The following is a 27,620-nucleotide window of genomic DNA, read 5'->3' as shown; positions in this document are numbered from 1 at the left end:
CAGATGACATGTATAACATGAAATGTGTAGAGTTTTAGGTTTATCTAAAAGCATGTATTGCTTTAGTAACTGAACGGGGCTTAGATTAGCCTGAAAATTAGCCAGGCTTGTTGAAACTGAGTTAGCATGCATATTAGTGTATTTATTGTAACTACAATGCAAAACACACTACAGAGAAATACATATTAAATAGTGCACTTACTGTAATGGCAGCAGTCGTTGGTGTTTTTGGCCTTTGTGAGCTGATTGGCAAAGTGCTCTTCTTAGAATAATGGTGCAGTGTTAATATTTTGATGAAAAAGCTTATTGTAGTGTAGGACATTAAAAAAAATGGTAGGGGAAAAATGCTTTTCATTAATAATAATAAAATGAAATACAGGTAAACATTATAATGTTAGAAGGGTGGCAATAATAAACATTACAGTATGTGTATACAAGCTATATAGAAAAATGACGACAAAAACCCACTTGACATGACTATTAGAGCTGGCTCATATTAGACAAATATAAGTAACCTAAACACATTAATTCATTTTAAGTAACCACTTTATCCTGGTCAGGGTCATATTAATTTCAATGACCAGTTATAAAATACTAATATTTTACCCAAACGGAGGTATAAAACAAACCAAGCTGATGCAAATCTACATCTTGTCTATGACATAGTAGCATTAATTCAGAAACTGTTTCCTTTTTACCAGCTGGCAATGATGGTCTACCAGTTTGTCCTGAGAGCACTAGTGAAAATGCTTATATTTTCCCTTTTTTTTTTTTTTATACAACAAAGTGTGATCTCTGTTGATGGTACCAGATGGGCTGGTTTGAGTATTTTATAAACTGCTGATTATACAGAATGGTGCAGAAAAACAAAACATGCTGTGAGTAGAGGGTCTGCAGGCTGAAACACCTTCTTGTTGAGAGAGATCAGAGGAGAATGACCAGCCTGGTTTGAGCTGACACGAAGTCTATAGTAACTCAAATAATCACTCTTTCCAGGTTAGTTTTGGCGAGTCTGTGCCTGTGCCCACTGTAGCCTCGGATTCCTGTTCTTAGCTGACAGGAGAGGAACCCAGTGTGGTCTTCTGCTGTTGTAGCTCTTCCATCTCAAGGTTTGATGTGTTCCGAGATACTTTTCTCCTCATCACGGTTGTAAAGTGTGATCATATGAATTACTATAGCCTTTCGGACAGCTCGAAACAATCTGGCCATTTTCCCCTGATCTCTCTCATCACCAACACGTTTCCACCAACAGAACTGTTGCTCACTCGATGTTTTTTTTGCACCATTCTGTGCAAAACCCTAGAGACTGTTGTGTGTGAAAATCCCAGGAGATCAACAGGTTCTGAAATACTCAAACCAACACACACACCAATATTTAAAGTCAGAGATCAGACTTTTTCGTCTTTGTTTGATGTGAAGCTCTCGACCTGTATCTGCATGATTTAATTTTTAATTTTTTTTTGCATTGTGCTGCTATCACACGATTGGCTGATTAAATAACTGCATAAATGTGCAGGTGTTCCTAACAAAGTGTTGTGTATATGTAAATGTGTGTATATATTATATATAAATAATTACACTGCATGAGAAGAATCACTGGCAGAGACACTTTTCATCACTTTATTAATGAGCTTATTTATACCAACAAACAAAAACACAGTTTCTCTCTCCCTCTCCCTCACTTAACCCATTCATTGAGTCCTGGATGGGCTAAGCAGTCCACATTTATCTATTTTTCATGTACGTCTGTGTGCCTGCACCTTCAGGAACATTCAGGAACCTCGATGAGACTCGCGGAACGTTCTGGACAATACGTTCATACTCTTGAACACATTCCAAGATAATATCAAGTTTAGGATATGAATGTTGTTCTAATGACAGGTCACACACAAGTCTCTACCCCGTTAGATCATTAAAAAAAAACAAAAAAAACAAACAAACAAACAAACAAACAAACAAAAACAAAAAAACACTGTCTGCAATACAATAAATAAAATATTCGAAATAACATTTATGAGGAAGGGAGCACATGAATAAGGACTGCGGGAGAGAGAGGGTGAGAGAGCGACGGGGAAGGAGAAAGAGAGAAAGAGTGAGACTCAGGTTTGTTCCATTTCCCCCCTCCTGTTCCTTGGCAGGGGTGCGGGGGGGGGGGGGTGTACAAGTTGAAATGCTATGTACAAATGAGAGCACTGGGAGAAAGAAAGACAAAGAGACAGAGAGGGAGACAGAGCGAGCTGGTCACTATTTGAACCAGCACTACTCCACTAGAAATAAAAATCAAGTTACAATAACAGAATAACAATAATAACAAAAAGTAAAAGGTACATGATATTTACATATCAGCAGTGAGAGAAGGGAGAAGTGGGGATGGAGGGGGACGGATGGACGGCTCCAGGTGGGAGTGGAGGGACATCGGGGGGTGTGTGTGCGCGCGCACATGAGTGTGTGGGGCTCTATGATAATTACAATGATATAGATTCATCACAGATCAGCAGCCATTTAAATATTTAAATTTTCTAACTCTACTGAAACACGCACGCGCGCACACAATCATTATGATCTAAACTCCTATAGAACTGTGTGATTTGCAAGAGCAGAGGATATTGCCAGGGCCACGAACAAAGAAAAAAAAAAAAAAGAAGAAGAGAAGTGTGTGCGCTTACATTTCTATACGCTCAAGGACCAAACACACACAAACTTGTCCTCGCAGGAATAGAAAAATCATACAGAAATTGTACAGGGCCATAAGTAACGGTACTGCTCTAGGATCAGCCCTCTCCATCCCTATCACTAACATTCACGGGGATGTGAAAGACACACGTCTGACCCTACACCAGCACGTTGAACTCTGACAGGGTTTTGGTACTTACGATAAGCTCTAGATGGAGCCCTTTCAACTTTAACCAATCAGCGAAGGAAAAGTGGTCGAGCTTGCGTTCACCAAAAGAAACAAACAAACAAACAAACAAACAAAAACACACACACACGTCCTTTTCCTAAACAAAAATTCTGGACAAAGAGACAAGACCGCCACTTATACTCACTGCTCCATAAAAACACTCATATCAAGAACATGGTCTCGTTTAAGAAAAAAAAAATGGGGGTGGGGAAAAAAGGGGGGGGGGGCTAAAATTTATTACACTTTAAGAGAAAACTAAAATAAAAGAATACACCTGCATGTTGTGGCTCTATGAGGTGTATTTCCATTTAAAACATAATAAAAAAAAGGTTGGACCTCCACAGAGATGGAGCAGACAGGAAGGGAGGAGGGAAGGGGGAGTAAATCTGCTTTTCTCCTCCTGCCACTAGAGGTCAGGGAAATGCCTCAAACCATTCTTTACCTTTCAAGCACACAGTCGCAAACCTTATCGAGGACAAAGTCTACCTGAAATGAACAAAACAGACAAAAAACAAGAAAAAAAACAAAACACGTTCTCCTGAAAGATGCTAAATGTGTAACGAAGGGATTGGGAATCTGAGCGAAACAGATTCGGGGTTCTGGAGCTTTGAAAAGGCTGGAACGAGGGACAGGTGACAGGAGGAGGAGGAGGAGGAGGAGGTGAGGGAGAACGGTGCAGAAAGACAGAGGTAATGCTCAGGTGCTGTTGCTCAGGGCTCCTGGTGCAGAGCTGGACTGGGCTGAGCTGTCTGACACGCTGCCTTCTGCAAGCACGGAGAGCATTCGTTACACACACACGCTTGAAACACACACGCGGGTTTATCAGAACTCAGAGGTATGATGAGAGCTCTGTACCGTGGGAAACAGGCGTCGTCTGCGAGCGAGCATGAGGAGGAATGAGAGTGGAGTTCAACTGTGGCTGGATAGACAGCTCTGTGAGGAGAGAGAACACACACACACACACACACACACACACACACACACACACACACTTTAACATGTTGATTTGGCATGACTAAAACAAGCCAACAAACAATAGTTAACGTGAACAAATCCAGGTTTTCAATTAATCTTTCGGGCTTGAGGACATATTGTAGTTTCACGTTTATTTTATATACATAATTGGCTTCTTACAATTATCTGTCGCTAGTGGTGAAGTTATCTGCTGCAGAAGAAGGAAGTTATGTTAGGAGTATCATGTGTCTCTTCAGGGCCAGTTTGTCAGCCACAGAAAAATCACTTCTTTCCAGCTCACTCAAGACTCTTTTTACCCATTTGTATCGGTGTAGCTCGTTTTCTAGCAGATTCTACACACTATTCTTAGCACTGGAGTTTACAAATGCTAAGCAGTTGTATCTTGCCCTTAGTTATAAAATAAATAAATAAATACATTTAAAAAAAAAAAAAAATCTATGAAAGGATTAAGAATTAGCAGAGTGGCTAAACTATGATGAGATAAACCTAATCATCAGCGATTGCTCGCACTACTGCAAAAGGCAGGACTTTGGTAATTCTTTACCAAATCTCAGACGTAATCAACGTTAACTAATATAAAAGACAGCCACGACGGCTTGTGAACTGATTGGTGGTGATGCATTTCAATCGAATTCTCAATACGCGACACCTCATCCCTCCATGTGATGCTGCATGAACACCTTAAACCGTGTTTAGTACAATCTAGTGCCGTTTGTTGAATCTTTTATTTTGCATGAAACTCGAGCTTTAGTGCAGACTTTTAAAAACAAACAGTTTATAAAAAATATATATATAATGTGCCATAATGTGGTCTGATGTGAATTTATCATTTTTTTTATTATTAAAGAACGGTGTCTTACTTTTAACCGTTTATGTTTTCATTTCATGTTACGGAACGTCCATGAAAAAAAGATTCATCTTATCCCTTATGTTATAGTAGTTGTAAACAGTTATTTCCCACCAGCTACACTTCTCTCTCTCTCTCTCTCTCTCTCTCTCTCTCTCTCTCTCTCTCTCTCTCTCATATGTTACTGAGAAACCGCAAGGCGATCTTAAAGACTCTCGCTGCCTACAGAGTGCTGTTCGTCTCGTTCCAATGTCTCCTTACACACAGCTTCACCACATCAACATCTAAATCAAAAGTTTTTAACTTATTATTAGGTTTAGATTATGTGAAGCATTCGCCAAAGAAGAGCTGTTATGGTTTATGCTAATGCATTATCGTCTGAATTACAGCCAGCACTGCTGTCAGAGCTGCTTTTAGATAAAATGATAAACAGTTTCTGACCAATCAGATTTGAGAATTTTAACAGCACTATGGTTTTTAGCCAAGGGGTTGGTTTTTTCTTATATAAATGCCACCAATTCAGAGACAAGGTGTTTGTGGCAAATGCCAGCTTGTATTTATGTTATTACTTTGCTTGTATTTTCTCATTTGTAAGTCGCTTCTTTATAAAAGCGTCTGCTAAATGAATAAATGTAAACGTATTATTGTTACTATTTGACATTGTTCAATTTGAGTGTAAACTGAATGCAGCCAAAAGTAAACCTATACAAACTCTAGCGTACGTTAAAAGTTTGTGTGTTTCACTGACCCACAGGGCTGAAGTTGAAGAGCAAAGGCAGCTCTCGGCCGCTGGGCAGGCGAGCGTTGGGCTGGCGCAGTTCATCGAAGAACGCGTGGGCGCAGGCCTCGAGCGGAGAGAGACGAGTCACGGGCGTGTATTCCAGCAGACGGGAACACAGAGAGATGGCCTCCGGAGGCGTCCTGGGTTTAAACACCTGAACATAGAAAGGGCAGCGTTGTTTGATTTTAAAAGGAACAAATCGCTGCATTTGCAGGTAGTTAAAAAAAAAAAAAAAAAAAGACTTACTATCAAGGGATTTAAATCTTAACCACCAACTGCACAACCATCATTTTCATGAATTTACACTTCGGACAGGTCACTGGCTCTGCTTAAAACACAGCTAAATGAAATCCTTACGATGGTGAAGTGAAAACGCTGAACATTTGGGCATCTTCTCAAATCCTCTTTGTTTGCGTGAGAACTTTCCAGGTACATCCCAGGCATTATATATAGATAGTTTCATTATGTCTAAAAGCACCACTTTAAAAGCCAGCACTTCGAAAACCCAGGAAGTAAGCAAGTCTTTTATTTCCTTTTAACACCAAATACATTGCGAGTAGTACAATAGCGCCACTGACCTCACTCGACCAGTGTGTACACACATTATGCTTCCTATACAGCTTTGTTAAAGAAAAATAAAGGAATCATATATTATTCTTTAGTGCAGTGTTTAAGCTCTCAGGCATTCAGAACTTTGGCATAAGTCTCCTTATTTATTTATTTATTTAAGCGTCCTGCCAATACAGTACTCAGGATGACTTATGTAAATATATATGTCTCAGTCACTGGAAATCCTCACCACATGCAAACAATCCTACAATCACTATTATACCACTAGCATTAGCTTTCCGTTTACGTACATTGCACCGATCGTGGAACATGATAACCAATATGAGTCCAGTGTGGTAAATATAAAAGAGGCAAATGTTGAAGTTGAAAACTGTGTTGAACTTTGTATAGTTGCTGCAGCAAAAGAAGTTGGGGGGGGAAAAAACCCCTACGTATGCAGCCGGACCTTCAGATGGGAGGACTATTAGACTTGAGAGCGATCTGCTATGCAACAAACTATTCTTCAGAAACCCACAGTTCCATCTTTATTTCAACAAAACAGAAGCCTTTTCTCTAGCGACCGCACTAAAATGAGCTTTCACGTCAGTTTAAATGTCAGGTGACCAACCTAATACTACGTGCTTTCCTATTTTCAGGTTAATGAGTTACAGCCAGCTAGCCAAAGAAAATGTAAATAGCCCAGTCCAAAACACTTGGCGCTAATCAAGGTATGACGTAATTGGTCAACGCAATCTCCAGTATTCAAAGTAGAAACCTCTCTCTCTGGATACGACCATGATACCACTGTAGAGAGGCGAGTAGGCATGACTACAACAAAGGCATTGATTATTTTTATTCATTTTAATCAGTTCATCATGTTTGGAGATCAGTGCCCACTTGCTACTAAAGAAGAAGGCCATACAGTTTCATCATCCAGCTTTAGTAAGGCAAATTTCACTCAGTGATGGAAAGGGGAAAAGCCCCAGTACACCAAGGGTTGAAGCACCTGAGACAGTACTGTAGAGTAAGGCTTTCAGTGAAGTACTGTGAATACAGGGTATCTGCAGGTATCAGCACTTCAAATTGAATACTTTTTAATACCATATTCAAGACATTTCCCAAAAAATGTAAGACCTGCACGTCACTTCAGCCATGCACTACACGATATATCAGCTATAATGGAGTGCGCTCATGCATATACATCCATTTCTGGGTTCAAATAAACTACAGCAGGGTAAACTTATATCGAGGGACATGGGAGACCAGAGCAAACCATGCATTACTATTTGCTCCAACAGTGAAACAAAATAAATCCAGTATTTCCTTTCCATGACTTTCCAAAAGAGGAAAAAAATATATATAGAGAGAGAGATGGATTACAGCAGTCAGAAGAGAAAAAGATGTCAGATTTACATCACGCCCTCAACAGCTGTATTAGAAACCCCCTCGCAGCAGCGTTTACCAGGTTTTTGTAATTTCATGCCAGGGTAATGTAACAAGGAGTGTTGTAAATTCTTATAAAATTTTGTAAAGAAGAAAATATACATATTAAAAAAACTTTATTTTGTAATATTACTATTGCATTGAATAATAATACTAAGGAGGAGAAGAAGAAAAAGAAGAAGAATAAGAAGACAGAAGAAGTAGACTAAGAAGAAGAATAAGGATTTTTATTAGGGGTACAAATAGTAATATAACAATAGTAATATATTTCTGACTGAATTCACTTTTAAGTGTTCGATCCTGAGGCTTTTATTTGGGCGGAAAACCGCAGGAAGATCTCCGTTTAGTTGGAAAATTCTTTAAAAATTCACTTCTCATTACCAATCAGGTGAAATGCTGTAAACCTCTGCCCACAGAAATGTCCGAGATTACGCTAACGTAAAACTAAAGTGAATCTGGCGCGTGTTGTGTCTGAATGCAGGTTATAAGTGACTCAAACTCACGGCACAGACAGAGATGAAGTTCATGTGGAGCAGCAGTTACTGTGAACCGAGCCGCTCTAAAACACTAATGAGCCGTACACACACACACACACACACACACACACACACACACACACACACACACACACACAGAGTGCAACACAGTCACACGGCTTTACCATCTCAAACAGCAACGAGCCAAAATAACATCTAAATCTTCTTTTACGGCTTCATTTTTAAGACCTTTGCAACGTGAATTTAAGACATTTTAATGCTAATTAAAGCCTTATTTTTACATTAATAAATATAAGACATTTTAAGACTTTTTAAAGACCCGTGGAAACCATGGGAATAGTGAAGTATTTGAAGGACATTACTGTAACAAAAAAATATATATTATTTTTTACAGGAATGTGTGGCATCAATAGTTACCACTGCACAGCCTGCACTGATGTCCTTGAACAGACATTCAAGCAGAGTACAGAGTGGATTCAAATTAGCAATCATATTGTGCCATTCCTAACGGAAACGCACGCTGTAAGGATTTCTGTAGTGCCAAGCTAGTACCTTAGTCCAAGGGTGCGCTTTGATCTGAGGGAATTTGAACTCTGTGTAGTTGGGATTCATTTCCCGGATCTGTTCTCTTGTCGGTGTGCCCAAAACCTGCAGTTACAAAACAGGATGGTTTTGTGTTAGGACATGAGTTCACACTGACCCATACAAAAGCACAGGAAGCAAAAGGTTGAAACACTGTGGAATGCCATTAACAGGTTTAAATAAATAAATCAAATAACCCCGAGTGCACGGTGTACACACGTCTCCATTCCCACCTTAATGATTTCAACTAGCTGGTCAACTCCGCTGTCACCGGGGAAAATGGGCTGGCCCAGCAGCAACTCGGCCAATACGCAGCCGGCTGACCAGATATCAATGTTAGAGGTGTAATCTGTGGCTCCGAAAATGAGCTCTGGTGCGCGGTAATACCGTGAGCAGATGTACGAAACGTTGGGCTCGCCACGAACTAACTGCTTCGCACTGCAAAAAAGACGAGAGGGAGCGAGCGAGCGAGAGAGAGAGAGAGAGAGAGAGAGAGAGAGAGAGAGAGAGAGAGAGAGAGAGAGGAGTGTCACACACAGACAAGATATGACATCCAAAAAAAAGACATCGAGAACCAGTATTCATGTCTCACGCCCTACCGGTCAAAAGTTTAGCCACACTCATTCTTTATTTTTATTATTTCACCCACATTTTATAATAATATTTAAAAAAAAAAAGTAATCAAAACTCTGGAGTAACACAAATGTAACTATGGGAATTATGTTGTGATAAAAAAAATCCAAAATAATTTAATATTTGAGCATCTTCAATGTAGACCCCCTTTTTGCCTAGAATTTCCAGAAATGTATTCTTGGCATTTCTTCAACCGATTTCTTGAGGAATCTCCCTGAGATGCTTTTTAAAACAGTATTAAAGGAGTCCCCATCTACTGTATGCTGGACACTTACTGGCTGCTTTTCTGAATATTTCGCTCCAAGTCGTCCCGTTTAAAAAAAAGAAAAAAATTGTGTGTGTAAATAAAATGTTAGGTTTCTAATGATAGAAATGAATATATTGACAATTATATTTTTGTCTACAACATCGATTCCAAACATTTAATCGTACACCTTCAGATAAAAAGCTTTTTAATATTATGAGAAACATTTCAGTCTCCAAACTTTTGATCGTTATGTGGCAACCTTTCAAACTTACTGTCTAGCTAGAAAATAAAAACACAAACATGTACACACCTGCCAAAGTCACACAGCTTGAGAACAGCAGTGTCGGGGTCCACTAGCAGATTTTGTGGTTTGATGTCTCTGTGGCAAACGCCTTGGGAATGGATATATGCCAAACTGCGGAATAACTGATACATATACACCTGAGAGAGAGAGAGAGAGAGAGACAGAGAGAGAGAGAGAGAGAGAGAGAGAGAGCGAGACCGAGAGGTTTTTCCTGACTTTCTACTTTGTGGTATGTATTCAACACTTGACATGAACAGTGCCTGCCTACAACCAGATGTACAAGCAGCCCTTGGGAAGTAGTAGCTCAGTGGTTAAGACATTGGCTACTGATAGAAAGACGGCTATGAGATCAAATCCCAGCACCTCCAAGCTGCCACTGCTGGGCCCTTGAGCAAGGATCTACCCACTCAGTTGTAAAATAAGATGAATGCGAGTCACTGCGTCTAGATAAGGGCGTCTGCCAAATTCAGTAAACGTCAAATGTTAACCATTAACAGGTACATTTTAATAATATATTGATTTTTATTTCCGTCACCTAGCTACCGCAGTGGGAAACTTCACAAACACCCCAGATGTGTTATTTGAATCTTTTACTATGCCGTTCAGCTGATACTCGCTATTAAACTCAGCAAGAGCACAGGGAGTACGGGGAACCCTTCTGCCAGATGACATTTCATTTATTTTTATCTTTATAATCATGTAGACTGGGGTCATACTATAAATAGCATTTCGTGCATGATGGGATCCTTGGGACGACACAGGGAAATATTTACGCAGGCCCTCCACTTCCCCCCACCTGAATCAGGGCTACACTGCTGCTTCTTGTAATTTGCATACATTCGAAACTAGCTAACCTTTTTTTTTTTTTTTTTTTTTTTTTAAATAAAATAAATAAAAAGCACTGAGAGTCAGTTTCTTGCAATCCCAGTATCCCTCGAGCATTTTTTTTTTTTTGGTAATTCACCACTGAAAATTAATGGATGACAAATGAGCATTCAGTGTGCACGTTCAAAAAAAGAGAAGAAGTGATGCAGCATGTTATTGAAGTGCAAGGCCATGCTGGGGACTTACTTTGACGTAGATGATAGGTATGGTGGTCTTGGCCTTGTTGAAGTGACGTGCAACTCTGTACACGGTCTCTGGCACATAATCCAGCACCAGATTCAAATACACTTCATCTTTCTACAGAGGAAAGATAAAAAAAAGGTCTAAATCAGCACTGCATTAACGGTAGCTTGTTAACAGATTATTGTAATGTTGCGTTACAAAAGCAAAGCGTTAAGTCGCCTCTCACCTCCAACAACATAGAAAGTACAGTATATCAAGTTGAATTGTAAACATGGAAGCAAGTTAAGATAAACATTAACTGCATTTTGAAAATTCAATAAAATGTCCAAATGAAACTTTATTCAGCCCGGTAGCTGGACTCTCACGAACTGAGAGATAGCCGGACGACTTAAAGCATCTTCGGAAAGCTTAAATACCTTCTCTCCACTGGAATAGAAGAAGTAGCGTAGCCTAACAATGTTGCAGTGGTCCAGCTTGCGCATAATCTGTAGTTCTCGGTTCTGTAGAGAGGGAAAGAGGCAGAAGACACCCGTGCTTTACTGAAGAGGAGGTTCAAAATCAAAATGGAGCAGCATCGACTGCCACACGTCGTCAAACTACACAATTTTAAATACATGCACGTTTCTAATAAGTCATTCTTTATGAATGAAATATCTGAGAAGAAACATTTCCTTAACATTGCATGGTATTTTATATTATTTTATCGAGCGAACATTCATTTAATGCCAATATGGAACAATAAGACGTGTCAAAAGTCCATTTCTACACAGTATTCTGAAGTGCACTACACTCAGTGAGATTATAATACAACAAAATCAGTTTTGAGCATTTTCTCTACTTAAGTAAAAAAAAGGCCAATACTCCAACATTCAACTTTAACCCAATATGACTGCTTGAGCTTTTAAAATGTTATACAAGACAGGCAAAGATATAAGAAAACATCTCATACTGCCTTAAATATTATGACCGTCAGGAATGCACCAATCCGATTTTGCTTATTTCGAGACGAGAGCTCCGATATAGCGGACACTGACATCACATACTGACCGTCTCCATGTAGTAAGCCATGTGGACTTACGTTTCATCATGAAGTCATTTTGTCACACGTGTGAGGGTCTTTATCAGTTCTACTGAATAGTGGGATTAAAAAATAAATAAATAAATAAAAGTGGAAACCAACACTGGATACCAATACACAGTACTGGATCAGTACATCCCTAATATCCCATGATCGTCTAAAAAGACGGTATTAGATATAAATATCTTTATATTATTTAGAATCATATATCTGAATATATTTCGTCCTAGATGTCAGCATCAACTGAGAGACAGTGGTACTCATGTAACCCAACTTCAATATGGCACCATAAAACTACTCCTAAAGAACCACCATAACCAACCCTGAAGTGCAGTCCATCATTAGACAACATAATACTACAGTTTTGAAATTATCCCTACCACTTGTCTGTAGTTGTTTATGATGATAATGATGTAAGTATTGTATTTATTAAAATATACACTGATTAGCCACAACGTTAAAACCACACGCCTAATATTGTGTAGGTCCCTTTTGTGCCACCAAAACAGCTCTGACCGATCGAGGAATGGACTCCACAAGACCTCTGAAGGTGTGCTGTGGTATCTGGCACCATGACGTTAGCAGCAGATCCTTTAAGTCGTGCAGGTTGTGAGGTGGGGCCTCCATGGATCGGACTTGTTTGTCCAGCACATCCCACAGATGCTCGATCAGATTGAGATTTGGGGAATTTGGAGGATGAGTAAACACCTTGAACTCTTTGTTCCTTAAATCATTCCTGAACAATTTTTGCAGTGTGTCAGGGTGCATTATCCTGCTGAAAGAGGCCACTGCTATTAGAGAATACTGTTACCATGAAGGGGTGTACTTGGTCTGGAGCAATGTTTAGGAATGTGGTACATATCAAAGTAACATTCACATGTAGGCCAAGACCCGAAGATTCCCAGCAGAACATTGCCCAGAGCATCACACTTCCTCCACCAGCTTGCCTTCTTCCCATAGTGCATCCTGGTGCCATCTCTTCCCCAGGTACATGATTCATACACACCTGGCTGTCCACATGATGTAAAAGAAAACGTTATTCGTCAGACCAGGCCACCTTCTTCCATTACTCCATGGTCCAGTTCTGATGTTCACGTGCCCATTGTAGGTGCTTTTGGCTATGGACAGGGGTCAGCATGGGCACTCTGAAAATCCTGTGGCTACACTGCCCCTTACACGGTAAGCTGCAACACACAGTGTTCTGACACCGTTCTATCATAATCAGCATTAACTTCTTCAGCAGTTTGTGCTACAGTAGTTCTTCTGTGGGATCGGACCAGACAGGCTAACCTTCACTCCCCATACGCATCATTGAGCCTTGGGCGCCCTTGACCTTGTCACCGGTTGTCCTTCCATTGAACACTTTTGGTAGGTACTAACTACTGCACAAGACCTGCTGTTTTGAAGATGCTCTGACCCAGTCGTCTAGCCATCACAATTTGGCCCTTGTCAAAGTCGCTCAGATCCTTACGCTTGCCCATTTTTCCTGTTTCCAACACATCAACTTCGAGAGCTAACTGATTACCTTGTGATCTTACACCTACACCTGCCAAGAGGTGGGATATATTAGACAGCAGATGAACAATGTTATTTACGTCGCCTCTCAGTGGTTTTAATGTTATGGCTGATCGATGTATGCGACGGTCTGTGAAAATCCGTCAGATGTAGTGCAGCTAAATTCCAGTAAATAAAAATGTTTGACAGAAATTTGAACACTAATCTTCAACTGTCCAGTTTGGATGAGTCTGTGCCCATCATGGCCTCAGATTCTGGCTCTTGGCTGACAGGAATGAAACCTGGTGTCTTCTGCTGTTGTAACCCACCCACCTTGATGTTTTGTGCATGCTGAGATTTGCTTCTTCTCACCACGGTTGTAAAGAGTGATTATACGAATTACTATATCTTTCCGGGCAGCATGAACCAATCTGGCCATTTTCCTCTAACTTCTCTGATCAACAAGGTGTTTCCACCCACAGAACTGTCGCTCAATGTTTTTTGTACCACTCTGTGTAAAACTCTAGAGACTATTGTGTGTCAAAATCTCAGGAGATCAGCAGTTTCTGAAATACTCAAACCAGCCCGTCTGGTATTAACAACCATGCCACCATCAAAGTCACAGAGATCACACTTTTTCTTCATTCCGATGTTTGATGTGAACGTCACCTGAAGCTCTTGACCTGCATCTTCATGATTGTATAAATTGCGCTGATACATTTGCCTAATAAAGTGGACAGCGAGTGAATATTTTATTTAGGTTACTATAACCCTGCCTTGGCTTTCTGCCTGCAAAGCGTTGGTAGTTAAGTGCGAGTTTAAAACATTTAAAAAATGTTTACATGACCTAATAAACAAGAACGAGAAATTTAGTCAACAAAACTGAACTGAACTGATGAGAGTGATGTGGAGGATTATCAAAGCGATAACTTCCATTTCCCCAATGGAAACTTTTCCATTCGTAGATTACGTTACAAACGCAGAGGATTTGGAATGAAAGATGCAAAAGGTTATAACTTGACTTCCATGTGAGATTACTGCAAAAGAGAAACAGCTCATTTCAGGAAAACCTTTAACTCCTAGAACTATTTACGGTAGAAGAAGCGGGAGTGGATTTCCCTCTTTCAGACGATATGCATCTCGATACGTAGTATATGACACAATACAAAAACGATACAGTTAAACAATAAGAGATTTTGATTTAGGACTTAAACCAGCCTTACTTTCTCTCTCATCGGGGAGTGTACATCAATCTTCGATTACAAGATCACCTTTTAACCATTTTTTATCTAGGCTATGCAGCTGTATTTGAGACAGGTGAAAGCTTTTCTGGTTCCGATCGGTTTTACCTTACATGTCTAACAGAAAAGTTCAAATTGTAAACATATGAAGGGTTTTCCCAGGCCACCGCACACACGCTCCACATGATTATTCTTACCTTAAACCGCTTGTCCTGCAGCACCTTCTTGATTGCCACCATCTCCTGGCTGTCGCTGAGTCGGGCCTGATACACCACTCCAAATGAGCCATTACCGATCACTTTAATGTCCGTGTAGGACACTTCCTGGGGGCGATCTGGACCTTGTCCAGGTGTGGCTACCACTGTGGTCACCTTCCCACTGTCCCCTAGAGCACGTAACGGAACATAAAAACAGAGTTATTCTCCAAAGCAAGGACAGCGGACTTGTTCACTGCAGTGATAGATAAAATCCGTCACAGAGACAGTGGCCGTGATTTTGAACTGATACTAGGGCTGCATGGTTATGGCCAAAATGCTAATCACAATGGTTTTTTATCCATATTAACATCACGATTATTCATGGAATTTATGGACAACACATTTTTATTGCACTTTCACATTTAAATAAACAGATCGCTGCTTTCACCTCCATGTAGTGCTACATTCCTGCTAATGCACAAATGAAATTAGACTGAATTAGACACTTAAAGTGCATCGTCTCGCAGAAGCAAATTATGAATAAAATTGGACCCAAAATATAGGATAAGTAAAAATAAAAATGCCATCAACCAAATGAAAATATGCAATCCAATATAACAATATAGAACCAAATGAAACCAATTCAGGCGTATGCAGCAAAGGCAATAACAGTGTTTACAGGAGGAGAGACGCAGCCAAATCACCCAATAGAGTGGTGACGCAGGGATGACGTCACTTTGTACCGGTTCCCTCGACAAAAACCCAACAGGATTTTCACATAGACTTTTGGATTATTACAAAAAAATAATCTCTGATCAACAAAAGTTTATAATCCTAACACGTTTTGTCCACGAAGAAACAACTTTTATGACGTTTGAAGCCTAAATACAATCGCCAGAAATAAAAAGCTGATGGTATGCTATAAACTAACTACACCACGGTCGCTCGCTCGACTTCAACGTCACCATCACCAAGCTTCCGACAAACTTTTCCAAACTTGATTTAAAACATTCTCCATAATACAGATTTACTCCGTGGATGAATCTTCAGCCACGTTTTTTGGGGAATTGTGCACAGCAAACCTGAACCAGTTTATCTGCCAGTCTATCTGAGTTTTTTCCTGTTCGGCGTGATCACGTTTAATGTCCCCGACAACGTCTGTGGTCTCATGTAGCAACGTGTTAGTGTTACTATTTTCCCTTGCGCAAGCGCCGGAGCACGCGGCACGCTCTGAAACGCTAAAATGCTAACTCGGCGTACAAAATGACGTCACCACTGCGCTGCTCTATGGTGATTGGCTGTAAGTTTAGGAAGCACTTGATTTGATCTGCAGAGGAGTTTTCTAGGAGCGGAGGACGAACTTTAAACGTCAATATCACAATCAATCGTGTTTATGTAATCGTGGGCAGTCAAAATCGTAATCGAGATCAATATTCGATTAATTCTGCAGCCCTAACTGATACTATGATTGGCGTTATTAACCGCCATGCCCAGGATTCCTCATGCCAGTATTGTCTTATGTGCTTTCATTTTCAACAAAAGACTTACACAATATGGTGATGTGCAAGTAAGGGCTGGGCAATACAGCCATGTGATATCAATATCGTGATAAATGATTACGTGATATTGTTGGTATGGTGATGTATTTTTTTCTGTTTTTGTCAAAGTCAGTTTTTGTTTATTTTACTACTGTAAAACGTTTTTTTTTTTTTTAAATTTATTTCATTTTTGTTGCATCACCCAGCCCTTAAGACCCGCCGATGAAAGTTGTGCAGAATGATACCGTACCAGCTAGAGACCAAGGTGTAGTGTACGCATCACAGTCCGACTACCATGATGCCTTGTTTTGGGAGAGATTTACATCTGGATCGGTCTGAGAGGAGCTGTACAAACCTTCAGCTTTTAGCCTCGAACCATGTAAAGCTGTAGGATCATCGATTTAACGCGAGCAGGATTTTATAGAAACATTTCCTAATGAACAAGACAGCTTGGGCAGTGTCCACGCTGACACACAAAGGCAGGAAATTTCCAGTATGCAGGACGACTTTGGCACAACACCAGCAGTGCCGTTAGCCCGTCACGCTTTTTAAGCTTAAGCTGCACCAAATTAACAGGCTTCTTTTCCAAGCAAAAAGAATTATGGATACAGATATTAAAAAAAAAGAAAAAAGAAGAAGAATACATTTCTTCTATATTTATGAGCTCCATGTTCGCTGCTTTTATACTCGGGCTGCACTAATAGAAGCCACTCAAATTGGTCTCGCAATGCCGGTCGGCCTAAACGGATGAATTAAACAGTCTTACAAATGTAATTACTGGTTACAGTCGATCGTGATTTAATTAATACATTTATCTCGTATTAATTATTAACCGATATTAGAAGACCGCCTAATTATATCATCGGAGAAAAATACAGCGTATAATGCAAACGCACACGACTCGGATGTAACAGCGTAGAGTTTCAATGACCGTGATCTCGTTTATCACAACGTTTCTACAGAAGATTATCATTTTACTCAAACGACATTTTCATCCAAGCTTAATGATGAGCTCTGCAGGCTCTGTGTGGCTGCTGTTCTGGTCACGTTTACTAGCGCCTAATACACGGGCACCAGTCCGTACAGGATTTTTATCGTTTTTTTGTGTGATTATTGCGGCTAAAAACGCCCGATTTTGCTGCCATCCCCCCCGCCAAACTGTCTTGTGTGGTCTTTTGCAGTAATGTTTGTTGGTAAATGACTACGTTTACATGGACAGCAGTAATCTAATTACTGACCTTATTCTGAATAAGACAACATTCTGATTAAGGTGTTTACATGAGTTGCTTTTAGGATATTCCTTTCATGTTCCCGTTTTACGTGTTATAGATCATAGATCGATTAACGGCACACGTCGTTACGTCCCTACGTCATGCCATCCCCTCCAGAATTTCACGTATGAACATAGAGTTCGTCTTCGTTATGGTATTTTTACTGAAGCTTTAAGTGCAGTTAATTATTTGTCATGCTGTACGTGCAAATAGACGACTGCTTGAAGCCGTGGGCTGCGTCCCAAACCGCGTACTTGCCTACACATATATATATGTATATATATGTATACATGAATATATATGTATTTCACCTAATATATACTGCAGCAGGTAAGTACGCGGTTTCGGACGTGTGTGTGTGTGTCCTGTTGCGAAATGCGGTGAAAACTCCCACACGACGTTAATAGTGTGATTAAGGTGTGTACATGTCTGTAATACACGTCGATAATATCTTAATTCGATTTGTGTTTACTTCGAGTACGACTTTAGTCGGATTAAGGTCATCAATAATCGCTGTTTACATGCTCGTTTCTTAATCAGAGTATCGTCTTAATATCGGATTATTGTTGTCCACGTAAAGTACTGACTGAGACCTGAAGCGAAATTAGAAGTGAAAATCTGAGCAGATTATTTGTGTGTGTAATCCCAGGAGCACTGCATACTTATATTAATATGTACAAGATAAACGTTTACGTTATGATAAACCAATGAAGCGACATGCATGTGTGTACGCCGCAGTGTAAAAAGAGAAGTGGAGCAGGTACAGTGTGTCGCCGCTTCCAGTTTTAAAGAGAGTCCACAAACCTGAAGTACCTGATTTGTGTCCATTGTAGTTGAAGACTTTTAACACAGCTGGACTAAATGTCATCGGAAAAGCATTCTCTCTCTTTTATCCCGCAAGCTTCGTATCTGGCTGCCGGCTCCCGCCGGCACCAACGGAAAATCCGCCATCTTAAGGAGTTTCAATGCACCTTCGATTTTTACATCATGACAGTCCAGCTCTTCGCATCACAATACTCCCAAATGCAGCTTTTTTTTTTTCCACCCCCCCACCCCCAGAACAGTGATTTCCACTTTCAAATACTGGCACCTCAAACGATGGACCATCTATCTAAAGACGCGTGCACACCCTTTAGTTTCAATATCTTCGGTGGGGCAAGGTGCGCAACTTATCGCTGACGCAGCAGGAACACGCCCTTCAGTATACATAGGTGGGGAGAAACCAGGGCTGGGAGTCACGCACAAAGCATCTGAGATTAGGAGGCTGGTTTCTGGGTCAGTCTCTGGAACGTGATAAATGTAACATGCATTCTGTAGTACATCTCTTATTCACAACTCATTCCGCGTGTATTGCGATTCCTGTAACGCGGTCATTTCACTCATGGGATCAGTAATATAGGTGTATCGATCTGATGCCTGGTTTCACTCATTCTTTCACAGACAGTCTTTATTTGCAAGTTAGAAGCCGTTGTTCAGGCCATCACCTGAACCTTCCTCGAATTGAATTAGATTAATAGACTCCAATGTCTACACTAGGCGTGTGTGATATAACGATATCATCGTCCCTGGATGATATTTCACTGTCGTGATCTCCAGTGATGTTTATTCTGATTATTATATCATATTATATTACATTACCAGGACTGCCAGTCTTGCACACAGTATGTTGCACACAACGTAACATCGGAGTATACTAGTATTAGGATTGGGTGATACAGCTTAAAAAAAATAAATAAAATAAATAAATTATCACAATATGATGTTTCATATCGTTCGGTATCGATAATTATTGATAAATTTGAATCTTTTTTTTTTTTTTTTTTAAACAACGTAGAAAAAAAACGGTTGAATTCAACCAACTGTATTTTTAATTTACCCACTTTACTAAAGCGAACAACAAGTAAATTAACAGTCAAAAACAAAATAGAATTGAAACAAATATCTTCTCATTCTTATATGAAGATGAAATAAAGAAAGAAACGCTTGAACTCCGACATCGTGTTCTAGCGCAGAACGGGACTCCTGGTGCTCTGGTTTGTGCTCAGCCTGTTAGCATAGTTAGCCTAGCCTCGTATAGAACTTCTGACGAGTCGTGTTCCTGCTCTGAGGACACTCGCTGTCCACCCAAGAGCCGACATTTTAACAGAATACATAAAAAAGGGCAAAATGTCACCTTTCTTCCTCGCGCGCTGTTCAGAGTCACACGCATTGTACATGTGCGGAGCGCTGTGCATGCGCACGACAAGTCTCTCTCGGTTTGTTTCTCCGTACTTGGCTGGGACGTTTGTTTTTTTTTTTTTGTGCAAATCTCACACACAACGGTGTTCTGATGTTGGTCACATGAATAGCAACCAAAAAAAGTGCCACACTGGCGAGCTGACACGTCCTTTTTTCATTCCTAATCTCCTGGGCAGGCTCTGAACGATGGCGTAACCGAACCCCTCAGATACGCTGACTTGTTATTGGCTGTTTGCTTGTCACTCGTAGCAGGGTTTATGTTTATGACCCAGGGACGGCGCACACTTGAGGGTTCTTCAAGCGACCAAACTTCATGTCTGTTTACATTTTATCAAGCGTTATACTGAAACTTTTTTTTTAATCGTTACCGTTGATAAATACCGATACCGTTTTATCGCCCAGCCCTAACTAGTACATCACGAAAGTACACAAGATGCCCGAAACGTATGGACGCCAAATTGTTGCCACAGCACACACTTGTAAAGTATGTCTGTTTGCTGTAGAACTGCGATTTACCCCTTCACTAGAACCAAGAGGCCCAAACCTGTTCCAGCATGACAATGCCACTGAGCACAAAGTGAGGTCTATGAAGACATGGTGTGCCACGGTTTGTATGGAAGAACCCGGGTGGCCCCTGATCTCAACCCCACTGGGATGAATGACTGCGTCCCAGGCCACCTCGCCCGACATCAGTGCCCGACTTCACTAACTGACCTCTTGTGGCTGATGAGCACAAATCCCCACAGCCATGCTCCAAAATCTAGTGGAAAGCCTTCCCAGAAAAGCAGAGGTTATTACAGTGTAAGCCAAAGGGCAAGGGTTTTTTTTCCCCTCCGCAATAAAACATGAAACAAGCCAACTGACATATTAATCAGGAATGATTTGCGCAAGCGTACCGAACTCTCCAAAACCGACGGCTTTCGGCAAAGCTAACTTATATACGGTGAAAACGTCGGCCGTGTGGATGTTAGACAATCGATCGCATTAAAAAAATTCCACCATCCAGCCGAGTTCTCACGCTTGCCGCAGATCCTTACTGCACAGCTGGAATACAGTTACGCCCTCCCCTACTCTCCTCATACCTTTATTAAGGCGCTTCTAGGCGATTACATTTTTAGTCACTACATTTAAAACTGTAACATCACATTAGCAGGGGGTGGGGTGGGGGGTGATCAATACCGTACAAACCTAGTCTATACAAGTGGCATTGATTAAGAAGCAGCATGATGCCTTTTACTGGTCATGCAGTGTGGCTGAGCACCTAAACAAGTCGCAGCAGTACACCAAGCACACCACAGCTTCTGGTTGCCTAGCCAGTTGGCATGTTGCATAACAACAGCAAAAGAGAGGAGCCTTTGAGTACGCAGCCAATTATGCCCTCGGGGACGTGCCGACACATGGCGCTGCTGGGAATTGAACCTAAATCTTCTGTGGGGTGTGATATGTGCAATACATTCTCTCAGCAAAAACCCTGTAGGGATATGCATGAACGAAAAAAAAAGAAACGAAAAAAAGAAATAGAAAGAAAAAAAGAAATAAATAAAAGCGCGCACAAAAAGCCAAAGCAATTTTTTCGCACTTATTTACACCTACAACACAGACATGGGAAATGTGTAGCTCAAAATATGGGCAGCGATTTGGACAGCACACTGGAAAACACCACGGTTTCACAGAACCCAGGACGGATAAAGCCAAGTCGAACAACGAGGGGAAAACGTTATATATATGTATATGTGGACATTTTTCCAATAAAATGCAGCACCGCTGGGCTTCCTCATCATGACGGATATGTTGAATGTTTGTCCCAAAGACACACAACGGGATTGCAGCATAAAGCATCTAGACGCTGGCAAGAAGAAAACGCAGATTCGATTCTTTGTTCTTCGAAACAAATATTCTTGTTCAGAGTTGGAGCTCGATAGAGGAAAACAGAGTGAGCAAAACGCATCTTGCGTGATTAATACTTGAGCATACAGCAGACCATATAAAAGCAGACGCCTTATCTGACCAGTATTACGTGAAATATCCAGTCGTACGTTGACGCGGACGTAGCGGGTGGGCGATGTGACACGTTACTGGGGTAAAGTATGTTATTATGCACTTTTCTGATCACATGGTGAGACAAAATAAATAAATAAATAAATAAATAAATAAAACACTTCTCAACCCTGACCAAGTACATACTGCACAAAAGAGTCAATATTATCGGTCTTTTTTTTTTTTTGTCATTTAAATCATTACACGGTTTCTTCCACTGGTGCGTTTTCCAACGCGCAAAAACTTAATACTGACTGTATTTGATTGGAAATCACTCAGCATACAACAGCAGCACTGATATGTTCAGCCGCCGTAGCGATGAATCCGGGAGTCTCCGGGTTGCCGCCGTTAAACCTACACCCATGTTAAATCCAGTAACGTTAGGAAGCAATAGTAAATTTCGTCGGCCAGCGAGCTCGGCTAGCATGAAAGATGTCTTTCTTTATGATACGTCATTACAACCTAGGAAGCAAATCGCTGTGACTACACGTTAAAACGTCCTAATGGATGTTCTGCGAGAGGTTTGATGAATCACAGACACTTGTCATCAAATTCCTGCTCATCTCTAAACCCATCTCGTGTACAAATGAGTCAGTAAACACACACAACGGATGAGTGACAAATTAAAGGAAAAACCCATACAAAGTGTATTAGTAAGATGGTGAGCCTCATTCTTCCAAAAGATATTCCCTCAATAGGTGTTTTGATGATGGTGGTGGTGGTGGTGATGGTGGAGAATGCTATCCAACACGCCAGTCTCCCACAGCTGCTCAGGATCGAGCTCTGATTACCGAGAAGCCCACAGCATCATCCGCGTCCTCGTTAAAGCGTTCGGCGAGCCTGAAGCCGAGGACCTTGTCACCCACATCACCGCTGCGATGTTTCATCACAGGATCAAGGTGATCGGAACTTTGTACTGATTCGCAGCGGCTCTTCTTTCTGATGCCTACACGACTTTCCGAATGTCCGAGTCGCCGCGCTGCCCACGCGACATGACATTTATCACCTGCGGTCTGTCGTCTTGTGGAACGTAGCGGGGTGCAAACGACAAAATCTTGCTTTCTCACGAAAAATAAACACGACAGCTATTCCGTGCGGATCTGTTAAGAGCAACTGGATGAAAAATAGATAGTAAGGATGAAGGGGGGAAGAAAAAAAGTCGCTATTTTTAGACTGTGCACCATCAGGAATCATCTGTTTTCGTTTATTATTACTCTGGTTGTTTCTAACAACCGTTTGGGTACAGCACGCAGAAAAATTTCATACGGAAGCAACGTTATTGTGCTTTACACTTTGCACTTGCTCTCACACACAAATTGATGGGTGGCAGAACTGGATTCAGGAATCTACTGCGCTTGACAAGAGATGAATCGCATTTCCTCTCAGACTGGCATTGGCTGTTTCTCGGCACTGTTCTTGCTAGTCGCAGAAGCGCGCCCGCGACACGACGGAATGTTAAACGAGTCTGAAAATAATCGGGGCATCTGCAACAGCTTTCAACGATTTGGGGTTACAGATCGTGAAAATTAGAAATTAGTCTGTGACAGGGAAACGAGGGCTACAATCGCGTACCGTGGGCTAAGCGGTCCCAAACCATACCAGCAAAATATCGCCCTTAGGGACAGGCGATATGGACTTAAAACTAGATCATGATATTTTCTGGAATTTACTGTGATAACGATATCAAAGACGATATGAGGAAACACAAACATTGATCTAAAAATAAAACTGATTTTCTATAACCAAACCAGATCCAGAATGTACAGGTAGCTCCTCGTTTAGCGATGAACTCCTCCTCAGCTTCACGTCCGCCTTTACGCCGTACTTGTTTTCGCGCTGCACGTGAGCTGCGAACGGGTCGCACACAGAAATACGTCATCAACTAGACCTTATCATAATTCTTACTGTGGGGAGAATTTCTACCGGTATATCGCAATCGATAAGATATCGCCCCACCCCTAGTCTCCCTGTATATGTATATGTATATAAAAATATATATAGTAATCTATTTAAAATATTATGGCATACTGACTGCACGTGAAGTACACTCCTCACTCTCACCCACTGCAAAGAAAGTGCCTAAATGCAACGCACTACTCTATGGGAGGCTCAAATAACACTGTATGGGTTTATTAAAAAAATAAAACAGTCCCAGGGAACAAAACCGCATCTTAAGTGCTAGGGCAATAAATGCATTTGTAGGAGCGCACAAAAAGACTCTGCGCATTAAGTTAAGCCAGTTAGTACGTGCTGGTGGGGGAAAAATATATATATATATACACCAGGACAGAAAAGTGAAGTGAGGTCTTCAAGTTCCCATGAAACGGCTTCAGGGTCGTGAATCGATTCCGTGTGTCGACGTGTTTCCTTCTGAAAGAGGAACTTGGTGTGACGGTATGTTGAAGTACTTGATTGATTTACACAACAGCCAATAGCGTGTGAAAAACGTCATGCCATGCCACGCCCGAGGGGCCGATCGAAACAACCCTGAGAGCGGCGTAGAGATCTAGCTAAATATGAAGAAGAGCAAAGAGTCTAACAGAGAGGCGCTTTTTTCCCCCCAACCTTGGAGGATTTCTCGCCGCTGCTGCCGCTGCTGCCGCTGCTTTCACCCACGCCTGCCGACTTTAACGAGGATGACATCCTAGAAGAACGAGACGAAGAGTTAAATGATACATGTTTGAGATAAGGGTGAGCGTCTGTGGCACTGATGGTGACCGAGAGCCACAGGGTCATCACCAGGAGACGCGTGATGTGTCCGAGTGGTAGGATTATAGCAAAAGGGTTAGTTAAATATCACGCTACTTGATGCAGCCCCGACAGGATTTTACGGTCGCAGAAATGAATGCAAAAATCAAGGAAACGCAAAATGACCGCAAATTTGACGCGACAATCGCGTCGTCATCACGACATGCATTCAGCCAAAACCCTCTTCCATTCACGCGTTGAACATGAGTACAGCTAAAAGGTCTCATTCACCAACAAACATCGCTGTGAAAGACAGCGCAAAACAATTTCCTGCAATTGCAATTTCACCGATTCAACACGTTTTCCACAACAACAGAAAAAAAAAACACGCAAATTTTACATCGCAAATTCTGTACAAAGCCGCAACACTATCGAGCATTTTGGGCCGCAACGATCAGAGAAAAAAAAAAACCTGTATGGACTGTTGATGAAATTATACGGCTTAATTTATTCTTACTGATGAAGCAGCCCTGATGGAATCACGCTCTCAGTCTGAGGGAACAACACTCCAGCACTGAACGGCCTGGAAAAACACCGCTCTCAAAACGTCTCACATAACCGCCAACATGCACAAACTCCACCCTCTACAAAACGAATCAAATCCAACCACCAAGGGATAGATGGTAAAGGGAACTAAAAAGACGTTTATGCGGCTACTACTGTAGAGCAAGGCTGCGTCCGAAATCGCATACGCCAATCGACGCGGTCCCTACCGTACAGTACGTACTAATCAGTACGCGTGTGTAGTATGACTACAATCCAGGACATACTACATCTGCCATGTTGGCCTGGTCATGTGACCTCTGACATCATCATAAACACAAAAATCTTAAAAGGGGGCCACCAGATTAAAGCAACCGCACGAACGGCAAAATGCCCATCAGGAAAGTTAACTGAATTAGTCATGTGATGTGGGCGGGGTTAACAGGCTGGCTAAGACATGACGGAGTGTACAAAAAAAAAGGTTTCAAAAGCTGTGACAAAACTTTAACAATTTAATGTATTCAGGTATTGTTAAACAAGTCCTGTTTAACCAAGGTTTAATACTTAAAAACACGATTTTTTCTACCTCCCTGAGCTCATCCGCACCAATCCCGTTGCATTATGGGGATTTTTGGCTCGCGTGGTGTGCGTCGGTTACACGCTGCAAAATCTCGCCAGAAGCAGTGCACTGTCCGGGTATTCGGATATACTACTCCTCTGGAGTACTGCGATTCACCTACTGTGTAGTACACGATTTCAGACGTAGCCCAAGACTTCGGCAGCGTGGGGGCGGGGCATATACGATTCAGGGAGCATTTCACTGGTTAAACACAAGACTGGTACAGGATGAGTCATCAAAAAAAAAAAGATTTTCACAAACGTGACTATAAAATTAAACTAAGTAAAATATATACATCTTATATTTCCCCCCTGGATATCCTGTCGTATTGGTGCATATAGGACTAAGTGGCGGATATAAAGAGGTGTGAAACAGCTATTTTGATTTGAGTGGCAGTGTAAAGGCGCAGGCCGGTGGGGGATGAGAGCAAGGTCGTGCTGCGGTGCGACGGGACGGTGTGCTTCCGCTGTCCTAATAACAACGATCCGAGATCTCCTACCGTTAGCGTCCTGCTGATTAGTGACGGGGTAACCTCCGGGCTCGACTCGTTAACGCTGTCAAGAACCCCTCAGACACACATCCACAGTGCTCACATAATCACAGGCTGTTCAGTAATGTCAAGAAAGACTAGTCCGGTGCTGCTCGCAGACCACCAGACCCAACTAGCTCTTTAATTAGCTCAGCTTTGTTCTGATGATCCGTCGTGAATGACTGCAGTTGAAAATCGTTAACGGGTTCCAACAAACAGTTTCCTAACCCTTCGCATTATTATTCTCCTTCGAGGCAGAACTGGTTTGCTCTTCACCTTCTCTGTCCTACTCGATATTTCATGAGTTAGCATACAGTCAGAGCCACTGGGTCCCAAAAACAAGGCTAGCTAAGCTTAGCAACCTGGCTATGGTTAGCTCCCTAAAGTAGGTTAGCGCTGATTTAGCGAAACCGCGAAAACCTGTGGTATTAATGCGATGTTTATTAACTGGCCGATAATCGCAGATGTATATACGCGTCCGAGCAGCGCGTACTCGCGTAGCTCAGTAAAACGATACTTACTGCTGAGCTTCAAGTTTCCAAAGCCAGTCGAAGTAGCCCCGGAGGCCTGAGCAGCCCCGGACTTTCCTGAAGAGCCTCCACCCGCAACGGCGCTTCCGGCGGCGGCTGCAGCGGCTCCCGGAGCCCCCGGCGGTTCGGCAAACGAGCTGGTCCTGGGCCGCCCGCTGCCGCTCATTTTCTTTTCTGTGAGTGTGCAGGGGCAGGGGGAACGTGTGTCGACTAACTAGGGCCAGGCGTTTGATGGCTATGTCGATTTAAACCACAATAACTATTATTTAAAAAAAATAATAAATAAAGACTGCTTGAATGGTATATCGGCGGGGCTGTAACTCCGTCTTCTCTTTCTTCCCCCTGTCTGGTTGTGTGGTCCGACCTGACGTACAGCAACGTACTGAACGCATAGCCTTATGGGTAATGCAGTTCAAGTCGGTGGATCTGCTTTTACGCTGAAACTACATACATAACATGTTTACCTTATTCAGCATTATATGCCAATGGATCAATTGCGTCGAATTATTATTTTTGCACAGACCATATTTAATTTCACACTACTTTTTTTTTTTAAATCAGCAGCCTACAACATCTTTTTGTCACTGCAAACCATTCTGAAATATTATTATTAGGACCAGGAGGAGTGAATAAAAACTCTGAACCCCGTCTCATATTTTCAAACATACTTCTGTATTTTTTTTTTTTTACTTCGTAAGCTTAATCAGTCAGATCAAAACAGGAGTATAGACATGGCGGAACATGTGACTCCTCTAGGTCACGTCTGCTTACAAGTGATCTCCAATGTAG

General features: G+C 41.6%; 1 protein-coding gene across 2 annotated transcripts; it reads right to left on the bottom strand.

Moving 5' to 3' along the window:
• Positions 1–1,606: 1,606 nt before the first annotated feature.
• gsk3ab (glycogen synthase kinase 3 alpha b) lies at positions 1,607–27,509 on the bottom strand. Of its 2 annotated transcripts, none has more exons than XM_053625002.1 (10): positions 26,823–27,509; positions 14,839–15,026; positions 11,245–11,328; positions 10,832–10,942; positions 9,767–9,897; positions 8,810–9,014; positions 8,547–8,642; positions 5,473–5,659; positions 3,758–3,835; positions 1,607–3,663 (listed from the first exon to the last, which is right to left on the bottom strand). In XM_053625002.1, the coding sequence occupies exons 1-10, from the start codon at positions 26,995–26,997 to the stop codon at positions 3,599–3,601; spliced, it is 1,320 nt and encodes a 439-aa protein (XP_053480977.1). In that variant the 5' UTR covers positions 26,998–27,509; the 3' UTR covers positions 1,607–3,598. The 2 variants fall into 2 exon arrangements, with proteins under 2 accessions (XP_053480977.1, XP_053480971.1); XM_053624996.1 differs by having other exon boundaries at positions 1,607–3,666; positions 26,823–27,508.
• Positions 27,510–27,620: the final 111 nt, after the last annotated feature.

The sequence above is a fragment of the Ictalurus furcatus genome, chromosome 1, assembly GCF_023375685.1.
Source record: "Ictalurus furcatus strain D&B chromosome 1, Billie_1.0, whole genome shotgun sequence".
In the NCBI taxonomy this organism is placed as follows: domain Eukaryota; kingdom Metazoa; phylum Chordata; class Actinopteri; order Siluriformes; family Ictaluridae; genus Ictalurus; species Ictalurus furcatus.
Note: the sequence above shows the minus strand (reverse complement) of the source record. Positions and strands in the feature narration are given on the sequence as shown.

What these genes read in the sequence shown, in the direction of transcription:
- gsk3ab (XM_053624996.1), bottom strand. Translation starts at nt 26,997, where the DNA reads ATGAGCGGCAGCGGGCGGCCCAGGACCAGCTCGTTTGCCGAACCGCCG. An exon ending in TCTATTCCAGTGGAGAGAAG is followed by an intron (nt 10,943 to 11,244) that starts GTATTTAAGCTT and finishes TTTCCTCTGTAG; the next exon opens with AAAGATGAAGTGTATTTGAA. An exon ending in GACGACGCCTGTTTCCCACG is followed by an intron (nt 3,667 to 3,757) that starts GTACAGAGCTCT and finishes CCGTGCTTGCAG; the next exon opens with AAGGCAGCGTGTCAGACAGC.